We start from the raw sequence: 22957 nt of genomic DNA, 5'->3' as shown, positions 1-22957 counted from the left end.
CCTGGGACTCCCACTGATTCCCTCTAACAAAGGCCCAAGACTATACAGACTCCATATAAAAAAGAATCTCCATCTACCACTGAAGTGAAGGCACACTGGGGAGTGAAATGCCACAACTGTTTAACAGCACACAGCAACAACACACAAACCACAGGGGAGCTGAAGGCAGGTAGAGTGTTATTACCATGGCCAGAATGTTAGGTTGAGTGCTATGGAATCTTTAATTTCATGAAGGTCAGGGCCTCCGCAAGCAATTACAGCAGCCCCTTACATGATGCTCACCCTTGGTTCAAAGAATATTGACTCAGAGGGAAACCACCTAATGTTATCACCACTGCCTACAGTACCCTGGGCTTTTTTTTTTTTTTTGGAGGGGTGGGGGGAGTCTCTCATTAAAGTACTTTTCATGGACAAGCCACCTTGGGTAATGACAAGAATATAACTTGTAGCAGTGTGGCTAGGCCACATTGGTAGCCTCAGTGAACGTAGACACACAAAGATGCATCTTCATCTGTGCTTGGGAAGGAGTGTTAGACATTCTGATGGGTCTGATTTTTCAGATGTTCTCAGCACCCCCATTTCCCCTTGACTTAACTGGAATTGTGTGAGAGCAGCATTTCTGAAAGCCAGTCCCTAAACTGTTGAACTGTGAGGGAGATTTTATAAGGGTGAATAACTGATCCATGTGCTGTTCACTTTGCTAAGAGCAGAGTTTTTCTATGAAACACAAACAGCTTTATGCTGTAATTACAAATACACCTAAATAATAAATATTAATTCTAGCAAACAAATGACTTTTGCTAATACCAAACATCCCTACAAAATGCATGCATGAATCCAGCCTGTACAGTGTTGTCATGCTGACTCATCTGGAGTCTAATCTTGCCCCCAGTAAAGTTTAATGGCAAATGTCCTATTAACATCAATGGGTGCAATTTTAGGACAGAGCTGCCAACATGGTTCAGGCTAGATGTGGATCAAGTCCCTAACTCCATGTTGTCACTCAAAGCATACAAGATGTTGATATTAAAGGTAAACAATACACACTGCAACAGATTATCCCTGTCTTGTGTTGGTAGGCAGGATGTAGAGAGTACAAAGAATATTTCCCTGCACAGTTCCAATGGGAAGGCTAGAACTTTTTAAAATTGAAACAAGACTTTCCTTTTGTCTGTCTGTTTGTCTGTTCTTTGGGAGAGGCAGACAGGGAGCAGTTATGCTGTGAGAAGCTTGGGCCAGGTATGAAAAATCCTCAGTGCCGTACCTAGAAACGACTCATTTGAAACCCCAGACATGTAAGTAAATCAGGGAATGTCTAGAAAGATGCGATTAGGTTTATTCCTTTTATTTCTTTATGGCTTGTGGATTCCTTTGTGTTAACCTCAGGTGCTTTAGTTTTGCTTGTAACCTTTAAGCTGGACCTCAAAAGAGCTATTCTTGATTCTTGATCCTTGTAGTTGGGTTTTTTTTTAAATCTAGCAAAAGCCTGAGTTCCCAGATGTATTTTCTTCTTTTTTTTAATTAATAAAATTTACCTTTTTTTAAGAAAAGAATTGGATTTTTGTGACATAAAAGGTTTGTGCACATGTTTAATTAGCTGGTGGCAACAGCTGATTCCTTTTTTTTTTCTTTCTCAGCTCTTCCCTGGACGGCGGGTGAAAGGCTTTAGGAAAGGAAGGAATTTCCAAGTGCGCCTTCCTGGGTTCTCAAAGGGGTTTTGCCCTTAGGGGGTAGCAGCATCTGCCAATCCAAGGTCAGAGAAAAGCTGTAACCTTGGGAGTTTAATACAAGCCTGGAGTGGCAAGTATTAATTTTTAGAGTCCTTGCAGGCCTCCACCTTCTGCACTCAAAGTGCCAGAATGGGGAATCAGCCTTGACACCACACCTCTGTGGGGGTCTGCTCTGGCCCTCTCCACCAGCTTCTCTGCTGGCTGCTTGCCACGTCTCTCCACCAGTTGCCCTGCTAGCCACTTGACATGCCTCTCCACCAGCTACCCGCTCATCAAGATGTCTTCAGGGCTCCCACACACACTTAACACAGCTCTTGGTGAGTTCAGCTCTCAGTGATTTCAGCTGCTAGTTGGAGAACCTCACTGCTGGTTTACCATGGGCAGTCTCTTGCAATAGAGACGCTGTCCCAAAGTAGGTCTAATACTTAGACCTAGGTGTCAGTGATTTCAGCTCTGCAGCATGTAACAAGACTCTCAATAGAGTCTAAATTAGCTTTTTTATTATACCATGGAAAGAGGAAGGATCAAATAGTGTCTGGGACTCTTAAACGGGGCCCACACCACCAGGTACACATACCTGTCTCCACCATCTCACAACTCATTGGTCTTTGGAACCCAGTCTTGCGCATGCTGTTCAGTTGAGGGTCAGTCCCTCCATTGGGGTATGCCAGGTACAGTTCTGCTGCCCTCGGTTCACATAAGAAGGGTAGCAACCCTTTATTACGCCTGCCCCAATAATAAGGAGACTGGGGATCCAACACCAGCCACAAGTGATCATTTGGGCAAGCAGTCCCATCATGCTGAGCACCTAGGCAGGGTGGGTGTGTCCATGCAAACGAGATCGGCTTCTGAAGTCTTTTCCCACACCTCACCACTAGATATCAGGGGAGAACTCATCCAGACTCTGCTTACAAGTGCAATCTGAATGACTGGTAGAAACTGGCAACAACATGAGAGGCTTAATTTGTCCTAAATTGGTATTTGAGCTCCACTCTGTGGTGTCCATAAAACAATGTTAAAATGCCTTATTTGAGCAAACATGGAACTGTCAAATGGGTCAGAAGCATCCTTTCAAATGGCTTCTTTACCATTGTGCGACCCCAGGGTTGAGTCTGAGGAAAAAGTGGTTTGTCTAAGGTCAGAAGGTTCTTTACCCACTCACTTATGGCTAATATTTATATGGCAGTAGCACAATTCGTGCCAAATATGTTCCAAACAGTGAAGTAGAAACGTTCCCTTTCTCAAAGAACCTTTAGATGTTGCCAACTTAATGTTTCTTCTTTGAAAAAAATGTGGATAGTGGATGCATCACCCAGTTGTATCATTATTTCTCCCATGCACTACAACTTATTGGGCCTGATTCTCTGTCACCCTGCATCTTGTTTAGTCACTTACACCAGTGCACAGTGAGCACACACCAGATCAGAATAGCAGTATTTTTATGTCCCTTTTGTATTCACTGTGCAGTGGCATAAGTGACTTTTTGAGGTGCAGGGCAAAAGGAACCTGGAAATGAGTCCACGATTTCCTTCAGTAGCAAGGTGAAAATTGATGTATTTTTTTGTGAAATCTCAGCACCACACACACACACAAACCCCTCAGATATTGATGTTTCACGTTAGCCCTATTTCAAGCCACTATTCACTGGTGAAAGCTAGTGTGGGGGGGGGGGAGGGATAGTAATTTATAATAAACAAACAAACACACAAAATTGTTCATGCAGCTTTTAGACTCATTTTCCCTGAGCATCAGAATCTACTATCTCCATCTCATGTCTGTACCCTCTTCCCCCACCTCCATCTCTCCCCCATTTCAGGTTTCACAGATTATCTAACAACTAGGGCATTAAAACCATGGTAAGGTTGTATGGCTAGTTGCATGAGGTTGATTTGTTTGATTCTTGGTGGAGTTTTTGTTCTTTTTTTTTCAATATGTTACTTTGCTAAAGTTTAAAAGATTCTGAAATAAAAAAAACCCAAACTGAAAACCTATCTGGCCTGTTATTCCTGTTGAAGGCACATTATATTAATTAGAAACAAATAGTTTCAGTTTTTTGTGAAACCTAGAGTGTTCATGCCATTATGTCAGATTCTAAAACTGTGTGGTGGGAAAGAGTTATTCTTTTGACCCAGCCTGGCAGAAGATCAGTTGGGTCACTTTAGTGCTTACTCAGCAGTATTAAAAGTAGCATCTCTAAAGCAAATGAGAGACAGGGAGGGAGAAAGGAAGTCCTGTAAGGGGAAACCCTAGGAACAGATAAACTAGTTTTGTGTGTGGTGGTGTTATTCTGAATAAAGAAAAAGCCCAGGATTTGGCTGTAAGTTTTGGACAATAATCCATTTTGTGTGTATGTGAGTACATGGACATGCCATGGTGACAATGGGATGGAGACCCTACTAATGTGTATATACTTTTAAAAGCAAACAGAATTAAAGCAAGGGCCTGGCATAAGTTACTGGCTGTATCATTGTCTGGCCATTGCAGGGCTATTTTCACAAAATACTTCTCTTTATTACAGTATGTCTATTATATTTTTGTTCCCTTGGACCTTCCATGTCAAGACTCATTAATCATGGAATGATCATTAAAAATCAGTCATTAGGCTTTGAGATCATAGGGAGACCTCAACAACCTGAGTTATAAATCTTACCCATGGAGTCTAGCACTTGTGGAAAATTGGTTTACGTGAAACAGATTGTTTCTAAATTAATTCTGCTTCATGACAGCTAAAAGAACCAACAAAAGCCAATAACAAATAAATAGTACACAAATAAAGGAAAAATACCACTCAAGAAACAGACTTGCTGTAAGTGAATCTAATTACCAGATGAACAATTAAGGGGTAATACTAATGGCTTGTGATTTAATACTGTGCTAATAGTCTCCTTACAAGAGAGAAATGCTAAGGGTGAAGCTGCCAGTACTGGGCTTGATATTCTAATTCAAGCCCCTTAATTATGCCCCAGAGTGCTCAGTCCCTGCAGTACTCAGAGGAACTGAAGGCAATATAAGATGCTATTCTGATTGCCGGAACATTTTGGTACATTTAGTTTGGCTCAGGTTTCAAGCAAGAATTTGGGTGGGAAAGGGGAAAGTGGGCTTAGATATGTCAGAAGCTCTTGGAAACAGGCACAGCTCTGTGAGCTCAACTTCCTTGTTTTCTCTGAATTAGTTCACACATCTCTAATTATTACGTATTTTAATCTCCATCAGGCTAAATCCTTCTATAATCAGTATTAAAGGTGCAGATACCTGTTCTTGCAAGATGCTGAGTGACTCCTGGGAAGTGCTGAGAGTCTTCAGCTCCCCTTGAAGTCAGGAGCAACTGAGAGCTTTTGGGTTTGGTGTTTGTTTATCTCAAACTTCAGTACAGAAGCAGAAATCTCCCTTTTTGGCTTTTCTAGATTCATTACTTATGATCAACACTTTACATCTCTTCAATCTCAATACAGCCCATAGCTATGAAACAAATAGATAGTATATCCTGCTGAGCAAGTTGTCGATAACTCACGTTCTGCCCATGTTAGACAAAAGCAGGATGGCTGTTATCACACAGAAAGCTTGCAATAAATGTGCCACCATTGTTTGGGAATTAGTCGTGTCATCCATTCTAAACGTTCACTTATTAAGACTGAAGTACAGAAATACAGATCTTCAATAAAGAGCAATGTTCAGTGTGTCCTCTTTGTATCTGACAAACTGCAAGGACTTTAGAATCTGAAATAATCAAATGCCTGATTGCACTGGGGTTAGAAAAAGTGCAGTGCACTAACTCTACTGTATCTTTTTCATTGGTGTGTTTTGAGCTTAATTAATTAATATTTGAAAAGCATGTTTATATCCTTTGATGGAAGAAAGGTATGATTGAAACATAAAGTAATTTTGTTAGTATATTGCCTTCATTAATTTTAGAGATTCAGTAATGAGCTATGTGGTAGGTTTTGTGCTTCTGCTGTGTATATGCTTTATATATGTTGTCATGATGATTGTAGGAGCAAATTCTGCTCTCAAATACATGCATACTACTTCCATTGATATCAGTGGAAATTACACATGCATAGCCAAAGGCACAGTATAAAATTTCTACCTTGATTTATTCAGAGCTCATCTTTCAAAATTCTGATGTTTTTTCAAGGAGTGTCACTTTGTTAGATTTAACATACTCTAAACAAACTCTTCTACTGTTTGTATTGTTTTCATATATAGAGCCTGCAAAATCGTACAGTATTTTATTTTCATTCCAGAAATCAATGTTTGATTCATATTCCTGCCATAACCCCCATGTCAATAAAGTTCTGTGTGTCACAGTATTTCTAGGCATCACAAGTGGTAAAAGAAGACAAAAATGAAAACAAAGAAAAAACCACACCAAAAAGACAGTTCTGTGAAATTGAAAAATATCTTAATACGTGGACCTTTCAGGTGTATTTAGGAAGATGCCTGAGGATTTCTACCTTTACTGAATGTCCTTTGGTTCATGTTTGATTATTTTTAATTAGTTCCTGGAATCTCCAAGTGCTTTAGGCTAAGCTCTTTCATCTATTGTCAACAAAAGAGAGAACACATTTCAAATGCTTCCATCTTGATTATATCTTTGCTTTTACATAATTGAAGGCAATATGTAGTATAAGCACTGCCTTAACATTTGAAACAAATTAGTAAAAATAGGATAAAAACATGGAAAGTGAGTGTGTGTCTGGATTTTTAAAATTTATATTTACATTTATTCCTCTTTATTAATGATGTCGTTCATTATGTCAACTATACACAGAAAAATGGAGAAACTCAGTCAAATTCTAAAGTGTTCAGAGTGCATGCATCTCCCACTGAAGTCAATTGGAGTTGTAGGTGCTCAGATTGTCTCAGGATTTGTCTCCAATTGAAGATTTATAAAGGGTAGGATTTAATAATACTTCTGACTAATTTTTAGGAATCAGTGAATGGATCAGCGTTTATCTCTTGAATTTGCAACGTTATTCAGAGTCATATGGGATGTGACTCTTACTTGTTTTATGATAGCACTTACAGACCCCAGCCAAGAGCTGTACAAAACGTAGTCAGAAACACTCAACCTTATCATGTAAATAGACAAGACAGACAGAGTAGGAGAAAGGAGGTGTTAGTTTCCCATCAGCAAAATGGAGATACTAAGTCACAGAGGGAGTGAGTGACTTGCCCCAGGTCACACAAGCAAGTGTGTAACAGGACTGGGAAGTGAGCCTAGTTTCTCAAGTCCCAGTGCATGTAATCACAAGGTCAACCTTTTTCTCTTAAGCTTTTCTGTAGCAGCTCTCATTAGTCTCTATTTTAACAGAATGTCAGTATTTGATATTTTCATTAATATCCTTTCGGGATAGTTTCACCCCCTGTGTGTGTGTGTGTAGCCACTTAGTGAGGAATGGACCAAGAGACTTGGGGAGAAGACTGACTGCACCAGAGCACCATCTGTATGTCTGAGAGATGATTATATACATGATTATGTTAGGGATGGGAAAACTTGTTTAGGCAAAGTAAGATCTAGCTTTGCCCAATGCCCAACCGGAACCCAGATCTTTGTTCGGGTTTACATAATTTCATCAGAGTCTTCCCCAGATCCAATCACTCCTCAAGTGCAATCTTCCTTATGGATTCTGCTCCCCCTCACTTCTCTAACAGCTATCACCATTCCTAACTTTTTTTTTTTTGCCTTTTTACTACTGCTCACACCCTTGCATGTGTTTAGATATTATGCAAGGATGTCTGTCTCCTTGCTGGACTTAATACTCTAGGTCTTCTCAGTCATTTGGGCCTCAGAATGAACAGCTTGCCTCTCATGTGAAATCCCAGAATTTGAAAGGTGGTGTTTACATTAATAGTAGTCCTTTGGAATAGTAATGAAAAGTGCCATAATGTTATCTTTTTATAAAGGCAAAATTGGATATGTTTTAAGGATGATCACTTGTATGGATACACACATACATAAATCTCTAATGCATCCCTGTAACATTTTGGCAACATATGAGGCCAATAATGGTGTGTGTGTGTGTATATGAGTGAGAGTGAGAGAAAGAGAGAGAGAGACTCAGAAATTTGGAAGATTGTAAAGTATTTGCAGTGGGTTTCTTATTTTTCCCCTAAAACCAATATTTACTGGCAGAACCTCTTCTTTCCCCAGCTAAATTTTTCAAGCTAATATTGCTACCACCCCAAGACTGGAAATTCTAATGATAATTCTGTGTATAATTTTCACTTGTATGACAAGTTTAATTAAAATGGTGTTTGTAAATGGTAAAAGTCAATAGTTTAAGCACACCTCCGCTGAGGCTACATTACTCTTTCATCTCCTAATTTATAAGCACTAATCAATTTGACTCCTCTGTGCAATCTTAACACCTTTTTTGTTGTTGTGGCAGTAGTTAATTTGGAGAAATTACTGAAAAAACATTTATTATCCCTGATCTTTCAAAAAGAACAATGAAGTGCAAAGTCGTCATTAGTGTTGTTGATCTGTGTTTGCTTTCCTCTTACAGGAAGGAGGTGTTGTTGCTCTCTTTAAGATCTGCCGCCAGGATTGTTTCAGGTGCCTTTATCCCCAGACTCTCAGAACACTGGCATCTATATGCTGTGTGGAGGAAGGGATTCACCAGCTGGAAAAGGTATTGTTACTTCAATGCTCCTTACAGTGATTGTTCAACAAGAACAGTGGAGTCCAATCATTAATCTCATCTAGTAATTGGTAACTTGGGAATGTGTTTGGATTCAGTTCAGGCTTGTGTTTGATACCCTGCTTGGTGATGAGCTCAATTTTCCCACACTGAGCACATCTTCAATGTTTACACTATTAGTTTCAGCAATAACATTATCCCATTCAATTGTCTGTACAAATGATCTGTCTAAGTAGGGATAATTTCCATAAGGCAAGTAGATGCATTGATGGCTGTGTCAAGAAATTATTGAAGTAATTACCTCTGAACTTGCTAAAGTCTTTGTTTAGAAATCTCCATATTCCAAATAACCCAAACCCTTGAAATGTGGAGAGCTTTAAACATGTTTAAGCCCTTTTTCTGACATCCCTGCAAAGCACCTCTGTAGTAATGAGGTGACATATAAGGGGTATAATTGTATTAGTATAGAGACAAATATAATAGCTGAATGTTAGGAAGAGGCACCAATAAGCAATAAGTCATGTCATAAGACCATTTTAACACTGATAGCTGACATGAAAACATTATCCCGCAAAATTATTTGGACTGCTTATACTTTAATCCACCATCACCCACAAAAGTACACTTCTATATTTAGGAAAATGAGCACTTCTACCAGTCACTAAATCATGATCTCATCCTTTGTGTTTCATAAAACACTCATCTTCTACAGTTGAATAATGTGCCTCTTCAAGTTAATGATAAATGATTTCACTGCTACTTTACATTGACATGTCTTGTAATTTACTGCCCAGAACTCAAGCAAAGTATGACAGCACATCTGCAGCAAAAATTAAATCTGTAAGCCTAGGTTTAATGAAGATGATAACTTCTCACATTTTTGTTGAAATAAGTGTTAGTTCAGACTAACAAAGGAAGAAGTCTCAAGAGTTCACCCATTACGTTTGTAATAATCGTGGCAACAAAACTGCTAGAGGGGAAACAACCTGTTAGATCTAGTCTAGGCCATTCCCTGGCAAAGTCAGGATGTAGTCCCTTGATATAGGACATACCAAATATTAAGATGACATTGCAGAAGTCCAAGAAGAAGCAGTTGTCCTTGTGCTTATATGTCTATGGGCTGATTGTAATGGGGAGAGGAGGTGGGAACGACAAGTTTGGACAAAATCAACTCTCTGCTGGGGTTTGACTATTTTTAACTGAGATCTTTACCATTGGATTCACCAGCTCATTTGTCAATTGGGCCTTCACTCCCTAAATCTGCACCTTCTCAGGATCTGTGCCTTGTCCATTAAGGGCCAGAGTTGAGATGTTTCGTTTCCTCCGTCTGGCTAAACGGAATTAAGGTTCGTGACAAGAACATTCAATTGTTAGTGATGTAATGTGTGGCAGAGGCAGCTGGTTTTTTTGTTTTTTTGTTTTTTTCCCTGAGGAGAAAGAAGCGAGGTGTAGCTGGAAAAGGGAGAAGCTAAAGAAAAGTAAGACAACTAAACAAATGTTTAATGGAGACTAAAGGGGATAGATCTACAATAATGATTATTTAGGCGGATATGATTTAATGAGGAAACAGAAGAGTTAATTCATGCTGATAGTGGAAAAATAGGACTGCTACGAGGAGAGCATACTTGGGTGATAGTGAATTTGAGTCATATTTGAGGGAGCTTAGGAAATTGGAAACGAAAAAGAAAACGACAGACCCCTATACCAGAGGTTCTCAACGTTTTTCTTTCTTTCTGAGACCCTCCCCAAACATGCTATAAAAATTCCACGGCCCACCTGTGCCACAATAACTGGTTTTATGCATATAAAAGCCAGGGCCAGAGTTAAGGGGTAGCAATCTGGGAAATTGTCCAGGGCCCTGTACCACAGGGGCACCGTTAAGCTAAGTTGCTCAGGCTTCTGCTTCAGCCCCAGGTGGCGGGGCTGAGGGCCTCAGGCTTCAACTCCATGCAGTGGGACTCCGGCTTTCTGCCCTGGGCCCCAGCAAGTCTAACACTGATCCTGCTTGGCAGCCTGCCTGAAACCTGCTTGCGGCCCCCCAAGGTGCCCCAGATCCCTGGTTGAGAACCACTACTCTATACTAACCTTAAAACAGCCATCTATCACTCTATCAGCTAGAATTTTGTGGCTGTTGAGGATGTGTATATGTTTATGGATTTAGTAAACTGTTCCTGTAGGGAGGAATGTTTCACACATCAGAAAGAAGAGGGAGAAATTCAAAACAAAGTAATATTGAACTGAAAAATGGAAACACTTCGTTTCAATTTTCAAAAAAAAAAAAAATTTCCAGCTAAAACTGTTCAGTGAAATGGACAGGATTTTTGCAAAGCATTTTGGTGTTGCCAAATTTGCATTTTTTCTGTGGAAAAAATGTTTTGGCTGAAAAAAGTTGCCCAGCTCTAGTTGGGATTTAACTTGCTGTTCTGTGCATCATCATCATCAGACCATAGGAAGGAGGCCATTTAACACCAGAAGGAGAGCATTAGAACTTCAGCCCACTTTGATACTGTACTTTTAATGCAGAAAATTAATTAAAACTGAAGATGTATTGTATCCAAAACAATTTGGATTGGATAATTCAAGACAAAATAACATTATTTGACAATTAGGCTTCAAACCCATTAATGCTTGTAAAGAACCACCTAATGAAATATTTAGTGGGGAGCTGAGCTAACAGGGAATGGTATACTCATGGAAACAATTATAGGGCTTAGTAACTGGAGACGTTAGAAATATTTTCTTTTATTTCTCCAATTTCATGCAATCTCACAAATTCAGTGGTAGAATAAGCGTGTCTGGGCTGATGTAAATGCTATTAAAGTAGGGAAACCACCAAGACAGTGTGGTGGTGTTTACAGAAGCAATGGGAGTACACTTTAGTCTGATGTTTTTCATGGATTTTAAAATATTTGAACACTCAAGTAGCATAATTACATTATAAAGAAATTCTAACATGAATGAAGCTATAATGAGGACATAGAACAGGTACTCTATGGGAGATGGGGACGAAGGTTAAACTAACCTTGGTCAATGTTCTGTATGGAGAACTGTTTGTGGATACAGCCTTACCTCTTCTGATATGTATTTGACGCAGATGTCTAATGACAAACCCCTAGGAAGCGGGAGGAGAGTTTTGGACAAGACCATACTGTACATGTGATATGTGGGGAACAGTATGAATACTGGGATCACTCATAGTGTCCTTTTAAAATTCAGAGGACAATGATGTGCTTTCTTCAGCTAGGTTCCTCCATAAGGAGGATTATCTAAGGGAAAGAACGGTGCAGAATTATAATGTTTGGTCTGTGTAATGGCATGCAAAAATGTGTGATGTTTAGTTTCCTTCCTTTTCACAATTCAAAGTTTGCTTTATACAAAGTGTAGTTAAAATGGGCGTTTTCACAATGAAGATGTGAAAAAAATGTGTTTCTACATGTTTTCATTGTGAAGCCATCTTGCTTGGACAATGAGCCTTGTTTCATTTAAGATATTCATATAACACGGAGGATTCTTTGCCTAAATGGGCTATTTAACTTCATAATGAAACACTTGAGCCCTGATCTTGCAATGGCTTCCACTCATGCAGCCCCCTGCGCTACATTAATGTCAAAGGGATTCTGTGTCTGCATAGCTTGTTTATAAGGATCGGGGTCTAAGGCATGATTCTTTTGTACTTGTACATTTTTGCAGTAAAAATGCAACACTTACATCAAGACTCAATTGTGTGATCCTTAGTCAAAACTCCCATTGGAGGAAAAGATCTGCAGGATCAGGCCACAAATGGCTAATTATTGCAATATAATATAATTAATACCTATCCTGTGTGAAGCATTAAATAATGCATTTAAAGGCTGCAACTCTCCATGGATCTAGAACTGAGGCAACTGCAACAAAAACAAATGATCTTCACAAATATTCATTCAAACAGCTGCCCAAATATTAACATTGACCAGTACATATTTGTTTTAAATATTTAAAACGGCCCATGGAGCCAAACACCTGGAATCTATTCATTAAAATGGAAGTGATTCCAGAAAGAGGCTGATGACAACACTTGCTACTTTGATAAAACATTTGCACAAGGTGGGGTGTACGTACAAAGCTTTTTAATATTATACATTATGTACAATTGCCCATTTATGAGCTGTAAATTGCTATGAGTCCCTCAGTGAAAACACATTATTTTAAATGGTGAATTACTGCAAAAAGATAAGTTTAGGAATGGAAAACAACTGTGAACTGAAACTTTTTTTGTGAAACTGAAATAACTTTGCAAAACCCCTTTAAATGTCAGGAAAAATCTTAACATTTAATATTATGTAGGGACCCTGCCTTGGAAAGACAGAAGCACATTATAACTTTACACATGGGTAGTAATCTTTGCAGGACTAGAATATTGTCCAGCAGGTTAGACAAAATAGAAGAGTTTTTAACAATGGTCGTTTTATATGGGGGTAGGACTGTGTGAAATGTTTGCTGCAGAACCTGAAACCATGAATTTGTACATATTTTTGAGCTACTGAATGCTGATTTATTGATTTTGAAACAACTTCAAACTTTGTGGTTTTGACTGAGTGTTGTTTTGAGTTTCAGATTATTAAAGCCAAATACAGGTGGTTTGACCCCGGTGAAGAAAAACTTTGCATGAATCCTTGTCAGTTAACCCCCCTGAGTTTTACATAGTTCTGGTGAGAGGCAGAAATTGGAGATTAACTTTGAAAGTTTGGATGTGAAGATCTATGTGACTTGCTGTGGAGAATAAACACCCAATTAAGTTGATGAAGGCTGTGCCCAATGAAGTCAATGGCAAAGGACTGGCCCAACAGCGAGTCAATACTTTAGCTTTTCATTCCTTAATTTTTTGTAAATAAGTCTGAGTTGTCCTCACTAGAACTCGTCACGAAAATCAGAGATTAGATAAAGAATACTCTTGACACTTATTTCAGTTTAAACATAAAGACTAGCTCCATCTAGCTAAGGTACAGTAAAAAGTTGGCAACCCTAGGAAATGATTTTTATTATAAGCGAGCAGTGGCTTGCCACATTACTACTGGCAATGAGCAAATCTCATACAATTCAAAGGTTTGCTTCAAACCATCTGTAGTTTCAGATGCTTATTCAGACACCTTGGATCTGTTATAGTGGGCTAGAAATCTTATGAGAATGGGCTTCCTTATGAAATTTCTGTTATTCTACTTGGGCAATAAGAACCTTTAAGGTGATATTTCAGCATTTTCATTTTAAATTTGTATCAGAAGGAGAAAAGAGAGACGTGCCTAAAAGGGATATAACAGCTAAATTACTTTTTTTCCAAACTTAAAAAAAATTATGTTCAAAAGATGGGCAACAATTCAGTTTTACTCCAAGTAGGTCACTCATTTTAAATTAGGAAGAGGGAAGGTGAGCTACATTGTTTTTAAGAAAGAAGGCTTTAAAATTAGATATTAATTCATAGAGATGTAGAGAAGCTTCCAAAATATGCATGAAATTCACTCCTATAGCTCGTTAAGAAACAACCCTTTGTTCTATTTCTCATGCATATACAGATGTCAGAATGTTATAATCGGTCTCAGTTTTTCATGGGTCATCTTGACAAATATTTTCACATCATTGTCCATTTTGCAAAGTAGAGATCAGTGTTCATGCTTAAAAATGGTATTTTGGTGAAAGCAAAACTTTGGGAAAGAGCATGAATGGGAACATAACTTCTTTAAAGAGAAAAATACTTTCCTTAAGAATGTCTAAAAGACAGAATGCATTAGTTTATGGGCCAACTGCGTATTGGGTTACTTTAGAGAAAGGGGATTTAATCCACACATTCTCTTCATAACCTAATGAATGCCCTCTGGCTAAAATGTCATCTCTGATTGTATTTTCTATTTTTTTCTAGTTTGCACATTGTTCTTTATTTTGCAGCAAATAGGGCTGACATGGCATTGGCCCCATTTCCTTAGCTCGGTCGGTTGATAGCTGGGCTTTGTAATAATTTTTGATGAAGTTACGAATAATAATTAGGAGCAGATAAAGACACTTCTGTTCATCTAATCATGAGTGAGGAGAATGACCTCTTCTGTGAAAATGAGACAAGCTCAAACAACTCAAACAGTTCGCTTACACTTTGTCCTTTCCATCTAGAGCTGGTAAATAAATGTCACAGTTGCCATTGTTTAATTTTATAGGTCACCGAGAAGATTGTTGTAGCAACAAAATGGCAGACGAACATTAAGCAATAGTTAGGGGGAATAATGTTTCCAAAAGCTGCGTGGCAGCCAGGCAAATCTATTTCAACATCTGAGTTCATGGCACAATTAGATAATGTAAAGTTCTAGACTCGCAGATCTGATTTATAGGAGTGTGCTTCTCAATAAGGCCGTTTTAATTAATTGGCAGTGAAAAATGTGCTGGCTTTGGCAAATTCCATCTTTGTCAAAGCCCCAGCAAAATTCATTAAATCCTATCTAAGAGTGACTCCAGGGATTGCTGTTTTTCCTTTTGGCTTCATACACGTTATTTGGTGGCTACACTTTTATCTTGTGATTACATGACTATCTATGCATTATTAGTATATTCATCTCCATTCAACACGTTTTCATGCAAGAGCAATAGGACTGTTTAAGTAACTGCAAAGTTTGTGTTGTACTTAGAGTATGAAGTTTGCTGATTGGGTTAGAATTATAGTGAAATTCACTTACTGAATCATTTAACATTTCCACCTTACAAGCATGGTAAAAGGGATGCAATTTGGCAGTAAATTTGTGTAATCTTTTAATCTGTTCAAATCCTAGTACTGGTTATAATTGATGAAAAGTAATCAGATTTATGGGAATACCTTTTTGATCATGTCAGGAAAATACAGTGCATACTTGACAGCCTTGTCCAGGATACATAGATGTCGGGGTGGGGCGGGGGGGGGAGTGCCTGTTAGGTTAGGATTGAAGGACTTTGCCAGATCTATGTAGGGAAACCTATAGAGTACCTTCGTGGGCTGAGGCCACTGCTATTATCCCTATTCCATTAAGTAACTAATTTCAATTACAGATTTTTAGAAGCGGGAGAGAGGTGCTAGCATGAATACCACTAGAGATGATTATGTGGACAGATATGGCAAAATAGGACATTAAATCTAATCTTATAAACTAGTGAACACCTGCCGTTATAGGGCATGATTTGTTTTTTGTCAGTAGATCACCATTTAGATAAGCTAGGTCCTGATTCTGCAAACACTTGCACATGTGCTTAGCTTTGAGCATGTGAATACCTCCATTGAATTCAATAGGACTATTCATGTATCTAAAGTTTGACACATGTATAAATGTTTGTAGGATTGGACCCTTGGATTGTAATAAATTTCACAAAGCAAGAAACTCAAATATTCATCATTAACCCTTTTCTCTGTTTTGCAAGACACATGTTGTTCAAGCACACCATTGGGTGATGGTAGATAGCATGGGTGCTACATTAAAGGTTGTGCAAAAGTTTTGTAATGAAACCAGGTGAGCTTCATCTGGTTTGGGTTCTGCCAGGTTCAGTAAAGCCTAGTCTACCTTAGATTAGAAAACTGGCATTGTAAGCACCTGCCATGCTCAACACACCTCATCCTGTAGCAGTGCACAGGTGTTGCATTTGCTCAGAGCAAGCCTCACTATGGTTCTATCTTGAGTTCAGCTATGTCTACTCTAGCATGGCAATAATGTAGCTAAAGAGCTGATGTTGTAGCTACACCATGGCAATTCATCTGTGCAGCAGAGCCGCTGCAGTCCCCTCAGTGACCACTCTGTAAGGTGTAATGTTTTGATTGCCTTCTTGTTCTGCACCACTGCAGTTTGTCAATTGTGTATGAACTTTTGATTTATAAGGTACAAATCAGGCAATCTGAAAATTGTTTTTTTTTTTTAGAAATTGAAAATATATCTTAATACAACAATAATGGAACTTAAGCTTGCGAAATTCATGCTGTTATATGTTGTAAAATGCTTAACATTGTGTACAGTTTGTTCTTTAAAATAAAATTGGAATTGCAATGTGGATTGCCACTCCCACAAATCTCAGTTTGGGGATCTGTGCAGGAGACAGGCACACACAATGCATTGGTACTTCTAGTTATAGGTTACGCTCAGTTTTTGCAGTCTGCTAAATTAGTATTTCATGCTATTTATTAATTTTATACTGTACTAAATACTTCATTTGAAGCATTTCAAATAGCTGTAGATTTATTAATCAAAAGTCAGAATGTTAACAGAATATTGTAGATGAAAAATAACTTGAAGTCACCAGACAATGTTTATTATTTAGGGATTTATAGTAATCCATAAAATGATAATCAGGTCTATAAATGATCAATGAAAAGCATATAGGAAATCAGATGGTTACATGGCTAATGATAGATTAGTATTTCAGTTAGGGAAAATGCACCTAGCAAGCAAGCTCACTTTTAAAATGAGAGAGAGGGAGAGAAGCTTGGTCAGCTTCTAAGCTGAGGGCATAGTTTAATGAAAATCAATGGAGACATTTAAAAAGAATGCAGGAAGAGGGAGATTTAGAGCAGCAAGTCCAAACATTCCCCCTCCCCCGCACACACAGGGGAAAGAAACAAGGAAGAAAAGGAATTGAAAAAAGATCTATGAAAAGAACAGCTTTCTTAACTCTCCTGGGTACTTTCTGTCCCTCTATCATCAGGAAACATTAGCATGTAGCATCTACGCTGGCATGCTGCACACACATGTTGAAATGTTCATTAGTCAATTGCAACCAGAATGGGTGGGGTGGGAAGGATTGAAAATACTTCCTCATAGAGACAGAGGAATTAAATCTTTCTTCCCCATTCCCTGCCGCCCACAACAGATTCTGTATTGGAGGCAGAGGGCAGCGAGGTGAATAATCTCACTGACACTTACGCTTTGTCTTTCCCTTCTAATAGTGCTGTGCATGTGTAAAGTTACTTCAGTGCTTTCCCCCCCTCTCAATTCCAGGGAGTTCTGACTGACTACACTGAGCTAACTGCTAATTCTTACAATGGGTCTAGAGTTTTTTCAGAGCTCACTGCAAAAGAGAAACAACAGCAACCAACACCTCCGAACCAACCAACCAACCAACCAACCTTTGCCAACTATTGGGATATGCACAAAGTCATATTTCTCAAAGTGGTTGAAGTTAATATACAGGTGGTGATAGCAGATGTGGAGGCTTCTTTACGTGCACAGCTTAAGGTTGTTCAGTCAGGTTTGTTTGCAGGAAACCACTCAGATGTGGCAATTTGCCTGACGTTCTAAAACTTTCATGTGTGTGGGTTTTTTTTTTTTAAAGAGTTTCTTCAAGAATATCTCAATACTAAACTATTTTTAAATGACATAAAATAACTTTGTTTTCGCAAAGTGAAGCATTTGACAGAAATATTCATAGATCTACCCTGCCATGCATCTCTAGCCTGCCTACCTTTACAGCCCTGTACCGTTACAGCTCTCTGACTGTTCCTTTCCTTCTCAGTATTGTCTTTCTTTAACATTTATTTCCCAGTGAGCCTGCCTCAGATTCCAGCCAGCCTGTCCCTCTGTCATACTTAGGGATAGGCAAATAAGCTAACATTTGAATCAGAAGCATATTTATATATGGGGTGGGTGGGTTTCCTACTTTTCAGATGATATTTGGACATTGGTAACTGAATGGCAAAATCCTCTTCCTGTCCCATCCCATTAGTAGGAGTTGGAACAGGTTTATTAGAGCTGAGTTGCTGAGCCAGATGTGGCTCAGTGACCCTGAAAGTAAGAGGTGGGAGTAGCTTTCTGCAAGAAGGAGCTGCCATGCCTGGAAAGGAGGCTCAGGCACTGGGACTCGAGAAGGAGCCAGGCTCATGCTTGGGGCTTTAAGTGGCGGTGGTCTTGAATTTGCTTTTTGGTGATCATCTGGACCGCAGAAAGGGGTGATTTTTTTTATTACAGTAGGTAGCTTCTGTGTGGCGCTGGGTAGAGATTCCACCAGGTTACAACTCTTGGATACAAATATCTCAACTGAATTATGATTACTACATTATGGCATAAGACCATGTCTCAGAGGGGAAAATGGCAGGAGAAGGAGATCTCTTGCAGCCTTCCCTTAGGCCTAGTGTAAAAGTGGGGGTTGAAAACTTTCTGCCATCCAGCAGACCATCTTCTAGCTTCAGCCCAGTGAGGAAGGGGTAGAAGATGTTCCCCCCAGAAGCCTTTCCATGACCTCTGTGAACAGGGAAGGAATCTTCAGCAGTGTAACTGAAAGCAGAATTTCCCATGGGTGACTGGTTGCCCAGGCATAGGATGGAGCCTACTCAACTAACTTCAGAGTCTGTGAACACCAGTATCCTGGATGCCCTTACTCCCTAGAGTAGGTTGACACTGCTACTCCCTAAAAACAGGTAACTGTAAAAATAGGCTTAGACCTTATTTTTTTTAAATCTTGAATCTCTAAGTGGCATTTACAAGGGCCCTCCTAAAAGTGGTATCATCCCATGATGCCTACTGACTTGTAAGTCTTAGTTTACAGTGGGGGCAGCATTGCAGACCACACTGGTTCTGAATTGAAATAGATCATATTTAGTGGTCCTACATTTCTCAACGGAGTCTCCAATATGCAAAATTATAGGAGGGGAAAAAAAGAGAAAAGCTTAACATGTGAATAAACAGGTGGGCTGGTTTTTTAGTGGTTAAAGGTCTGTGTGGCAGTCTGCCTATTTTTATACAAGGGAAATAATTTTGAAATTAAAACAATATCCCTTTGACGGAGTATTTTAGATTATTGTCAAAAGGCAAGTAGATTCTACACTGTGCAGGAATAGAAAAGTATCCAGAAAATTTTTATCCTTAAAAGTAGGACTAAAGACCATATGACTTCAGCCCTGCTGTATAAAGAAGCCAATCTCAAGCTGTTGTTTCAGTGCTGGCTGTTAATGGAAGCACAGGGATTCTCTAATTGTTCATAGTACATACATTGACTTGTGGACCAATTCTCCTTCCACCTGTGAGCCTTCCACTGCGTGAGCCTTCCACCCCCATTCATGTACACCTAATATCCCTGTAGCAATTCCACTAAATAATATGTAAGCAATTGCTCTATCTTGTAGCTGTTTTTAAATGTGATTTAGCTACTGGGAATAAAAAGAGGGAACCATACATGTGATGTCCGCTTTTCCATGGGTCACTAGTGGCCTGCAGACACAGTTTGAGAACCTAGGACAGAGACTTGGAACATGGAACTCTGTTGCAGGGTCTGAAGAAGAGTGGCTGAATAGTAGTGTTTGTTGTTCCTGTCTTTGTTTTCTACTAAAATATTTTTGTCTTCTGTGGGTCAGCCCACAGTAGCACCTCACAAGCCGAGCAGTTTTGCCTGGCCCAAGAAAATCATCTGCTTTCTTTTAAATAAATACAGCCTCTTGAGAGTTTCTCAGACACAGAGATGAGCAGTATTTCAGTGTGTTAGGCTTTCCTGCTGCTGCAGGCTTATGCCAACTTGGGATTCAAAGATTGGCAATGTCCCTCAAAACTAGAACGTCTCAGCTGGTTGTACAGAAACTGGGGATTTGTTTCAGATTCAATACAGCTGGTCATCTAGGGGTCTAGCCACCACACATCCCTAACTCCTTGTTCTGGGTTCCACCACTTCCTATTGCAGAGTTTTTTCCTACCATAGCTTCTTCTCTGCTTTAATGGTGTTCTCCACCAGACCTACTATGTATTCTCCTCCCCTCCTCAGTATCACACACCTAATGCTGGCATAGTCACTTACAATGTCTCCCTTTTTAAAGAAATCTTTGATCAACTATTGCAACCATAAGAGTCTTATCAAACAGTTTTGATTTGCAGATTGAGATAACTTTGAAGGTCAGTCTCTGTAGGAATTTCTTTGCTATTTAATGCCCCAGTTGATGGGATTTAGACTCCCAAGTGGTTAAATGTTTGAAACTGGGATTTAGGCTCCTAAATCGGTTAGGCATTGCAACACTGAGTGTAGCAAAGCCTAAATACCTTTACAAATCTGGGCCTGAGGGTGGCTGATGGTCTTCTAGTAGCCAAGGCAATCCTCACATAGGAGGGATGAGTGAATGATAGAAAAGATAAGCCTTTATTAAGGGAGGCTCCTGTACCTTAGCTTGACTGTCTGCAGGAACTGAACCAAGTTCTCTTTGAAATTAATAGGATTATACTGGTGTAATTTAGAGAACAATTTGGCCAAATGACACCAATTGAGAGAGGCAGCTGTAAGATCACCATATAATATAACAGCAATATTCTCCTTCTTCCTGTGTGAATGTCGTATAAGTATAGTGCAAGCTGTTAAGAGCTTCCCTGACACAAAGTGGAAAAAATAAATCTTGATGCATAGTTGTCAAAAAAGGTTGAGGGAATAGGGAATATAAAAACCTTGAAGGAATATAACAAGGAGCAGAGGGTATTCTATACTTTGGCTAAGATTTTCAAAAGTGACTGGTGATTTTTTGGGGGGTCTGCAACTTGAGGCAGCTGAATGAAGCCTGATATTCATCAAGTGCTTGACACCCACAAGCCATTAAGTCAACTTTATAAATTAAATTCACTCCATAAAACTAATATTTACTTCACATTAAACTTCAAAGGATTCATGAGAAATGGACATTGCAGTGCATTGGCATTATAAATGTACAGCCCTTTCAGTTAGATGCAAGAATTGAGGACCAGACTAGGTGAATGAGTGAATATATTAAAGCCCAGTAGGTGGGTTTGTGGCAAGGTTCTAGCCATAATTGTTGAAGTAAATCTGGCCCTGCATTAAGTAAACATAATTATCACAGGCTGATATTAGAAGCAAGGCAGGTTGATCATCCTTGGAGAGTTTAAAGAAGGTGGATCATAAGGGGTAGAAAAAGTGAGCATCGATCAAGCCTATGATCAAATGTGGAGCAAGAATCCCATGAAATCATGTGAGACAAGTCTTCTATCCGACAGGAAGGAATGTTGTGTACAGTAGGAAAAGGAGTCTTACTTGTTTTAGCAATTGTTAAGGTTGCTGAACAAACCCTTCACTTGCAGCTGCTCCAGGGGAAATTATTCTCGCTTTGGATGGGAGTAATTCCTACCTAAAATGATTGTCTTGTGATATTATAGGGGTGTATGAAGTAAATGAGTGATTAGTTTGAAAATTCAAACGGCCAGAAATACAACTACTTAAACTTTGCATGTCATTTTTGTTAATTGTGTTTCCTGTAGCATAGCACATACCTTGGATTGTGCAACAGTGTCACCCAGTGGAGACTGAAATTATGATAGTTGCTCAGTTTATAATTACTTTCTCCCTGTTTTTCCCCCCCTAAATGTACTCTGGATTTGTAACCATAGGCCCCAGTTCAGGAAAGCATCCCTGTTCAAGGCAGTATTTAAGCACATTTTTAAGTGTTTTCCTGAATCAAGGCTGTAGTGACTCATTTATTGACATACAACTCTTATCTTCCAACTTGCAGAACAGTTTTGCATCTTGACCCAAGTCATATATCTGTTTACCAGAAAGAAACGTTTTGGGACTCAATTGATTTAAAAAAAAAAAAAGATTTGTGTAAACAAAAAAACCTCTTTCAAAAGAGTTGAATTTAAACTTAGAGTATCTATTTCATTACAATCTATATTTAACAGTACATCAATCTAACCTCGCTTTGTGTGTAATCTCAATGCAGTACTCTGAAAGTCTCCATCCTTCTCCCTTAAAGAGGGTTAGATAGCCAAAATAGTTTGTGCTATTGCTCGCATACTAATCAATTATCTAGCATAGGCCTTGTCCTGCTCTTGTTGAAATCAATAGGAAAAACTCCCATTTCTTTCAATATGAGCAGATTGAATCTCATTATCCATATATGTTCAGAAATGCTCTAGGGAGAATCCATCCCTTCCCTATAGCCCCTTTGTGCCAGTGCCCCTTTAGAGCATACATAGCTCCTGCAGCAGCAGCCAGGATGAGAGGTGTATTGGAGCATTCTGGGGTGGGCTGGAGACAGGAAGCGGTATGGTCAGGGCATCTTTACACCCCAGTGATTCCTTACTGCTGTTATATTTTCAAGCAATGATCTAGTGAGAGAGAGTGAGATGAAGCAGTCTTCAAGTTGCCCTGACCAGTATCCTCATTCTAGGGCATGTGCAACCAGACTCCCCTCTGCTCTCGCACTGACCTCAGTGCCCAAACAACAGTGGAGCTGACCCACTGTCTCCAGCTATACCCCAAACCATTTAAAGGCACAGTACACATTTACATTTAAGAGGTGCACTGCTATCCCTTTGTTCTGGCTCTAGCACGGTGTGCCTTTCCTTTTTTGTGTTTAGGCACTTAACATCCCTTTAAAACTAATTAGCAGGTTCCCAAACCCTACCTTTTTTTTCTATTTAATTCAAAACTAATGCCACGTCCAGTTTAGAAAGAATAGTATATAAAGATCAGAAAAGACAAATCAATAAAGCAAAAGTAATCACCCTAATTTCAAGAAACATAAAATCTATTGACAGGTTTCAGAGTAACAGCCGTGTTAGTCTGTATCTGCAAAAAGAAAAGGAGTACTTGTGGCACCTTAGAGACTAACCAATTTATTTGAGCATATTG

At 39.2% G+C, this 22957-nt stretch overlaps 1 protein-coding gene across 1 annotated transcript in view; it reads left to right on the top strand.

Moving 5' to 3' along the window:
• Nucleotides 1–22957, top strand: part of INSC (INSC spindle orientation adaptor protein) — a 144399-nt gene that overhangs the window by 61766 nt on the left and 59676 nt on the right. The window contains exon 6 of the mRNA XM_048853523.2: nt 8240–8365. Coding sequence (XP_048709480.2) covers nt 8240–8365 — 126 coding nt within the window. The remainder of the gene's footprint in view (nt 1–8239; nt 8366–22957) is intronic.

The sequence above is a fragment of the Caretta caretta genome, chromosome 6 (genome assembly GCF_965140235.1).
Source record: "Caretta caretta isolate rCarCar2 chromosome 6, rCarCar1.hap1, whole genome shotgun sequence".
NCBI lineage: Eukaryota > Metazoa > Chordata > Testudines > Cheloniidae > Caretta > Caretta caretta.
The sequence above is the reverse complement of the archived record's forward strand: the minus strand, read 5'-3'. Positions and strand labels throughout refer to the sequence as shown.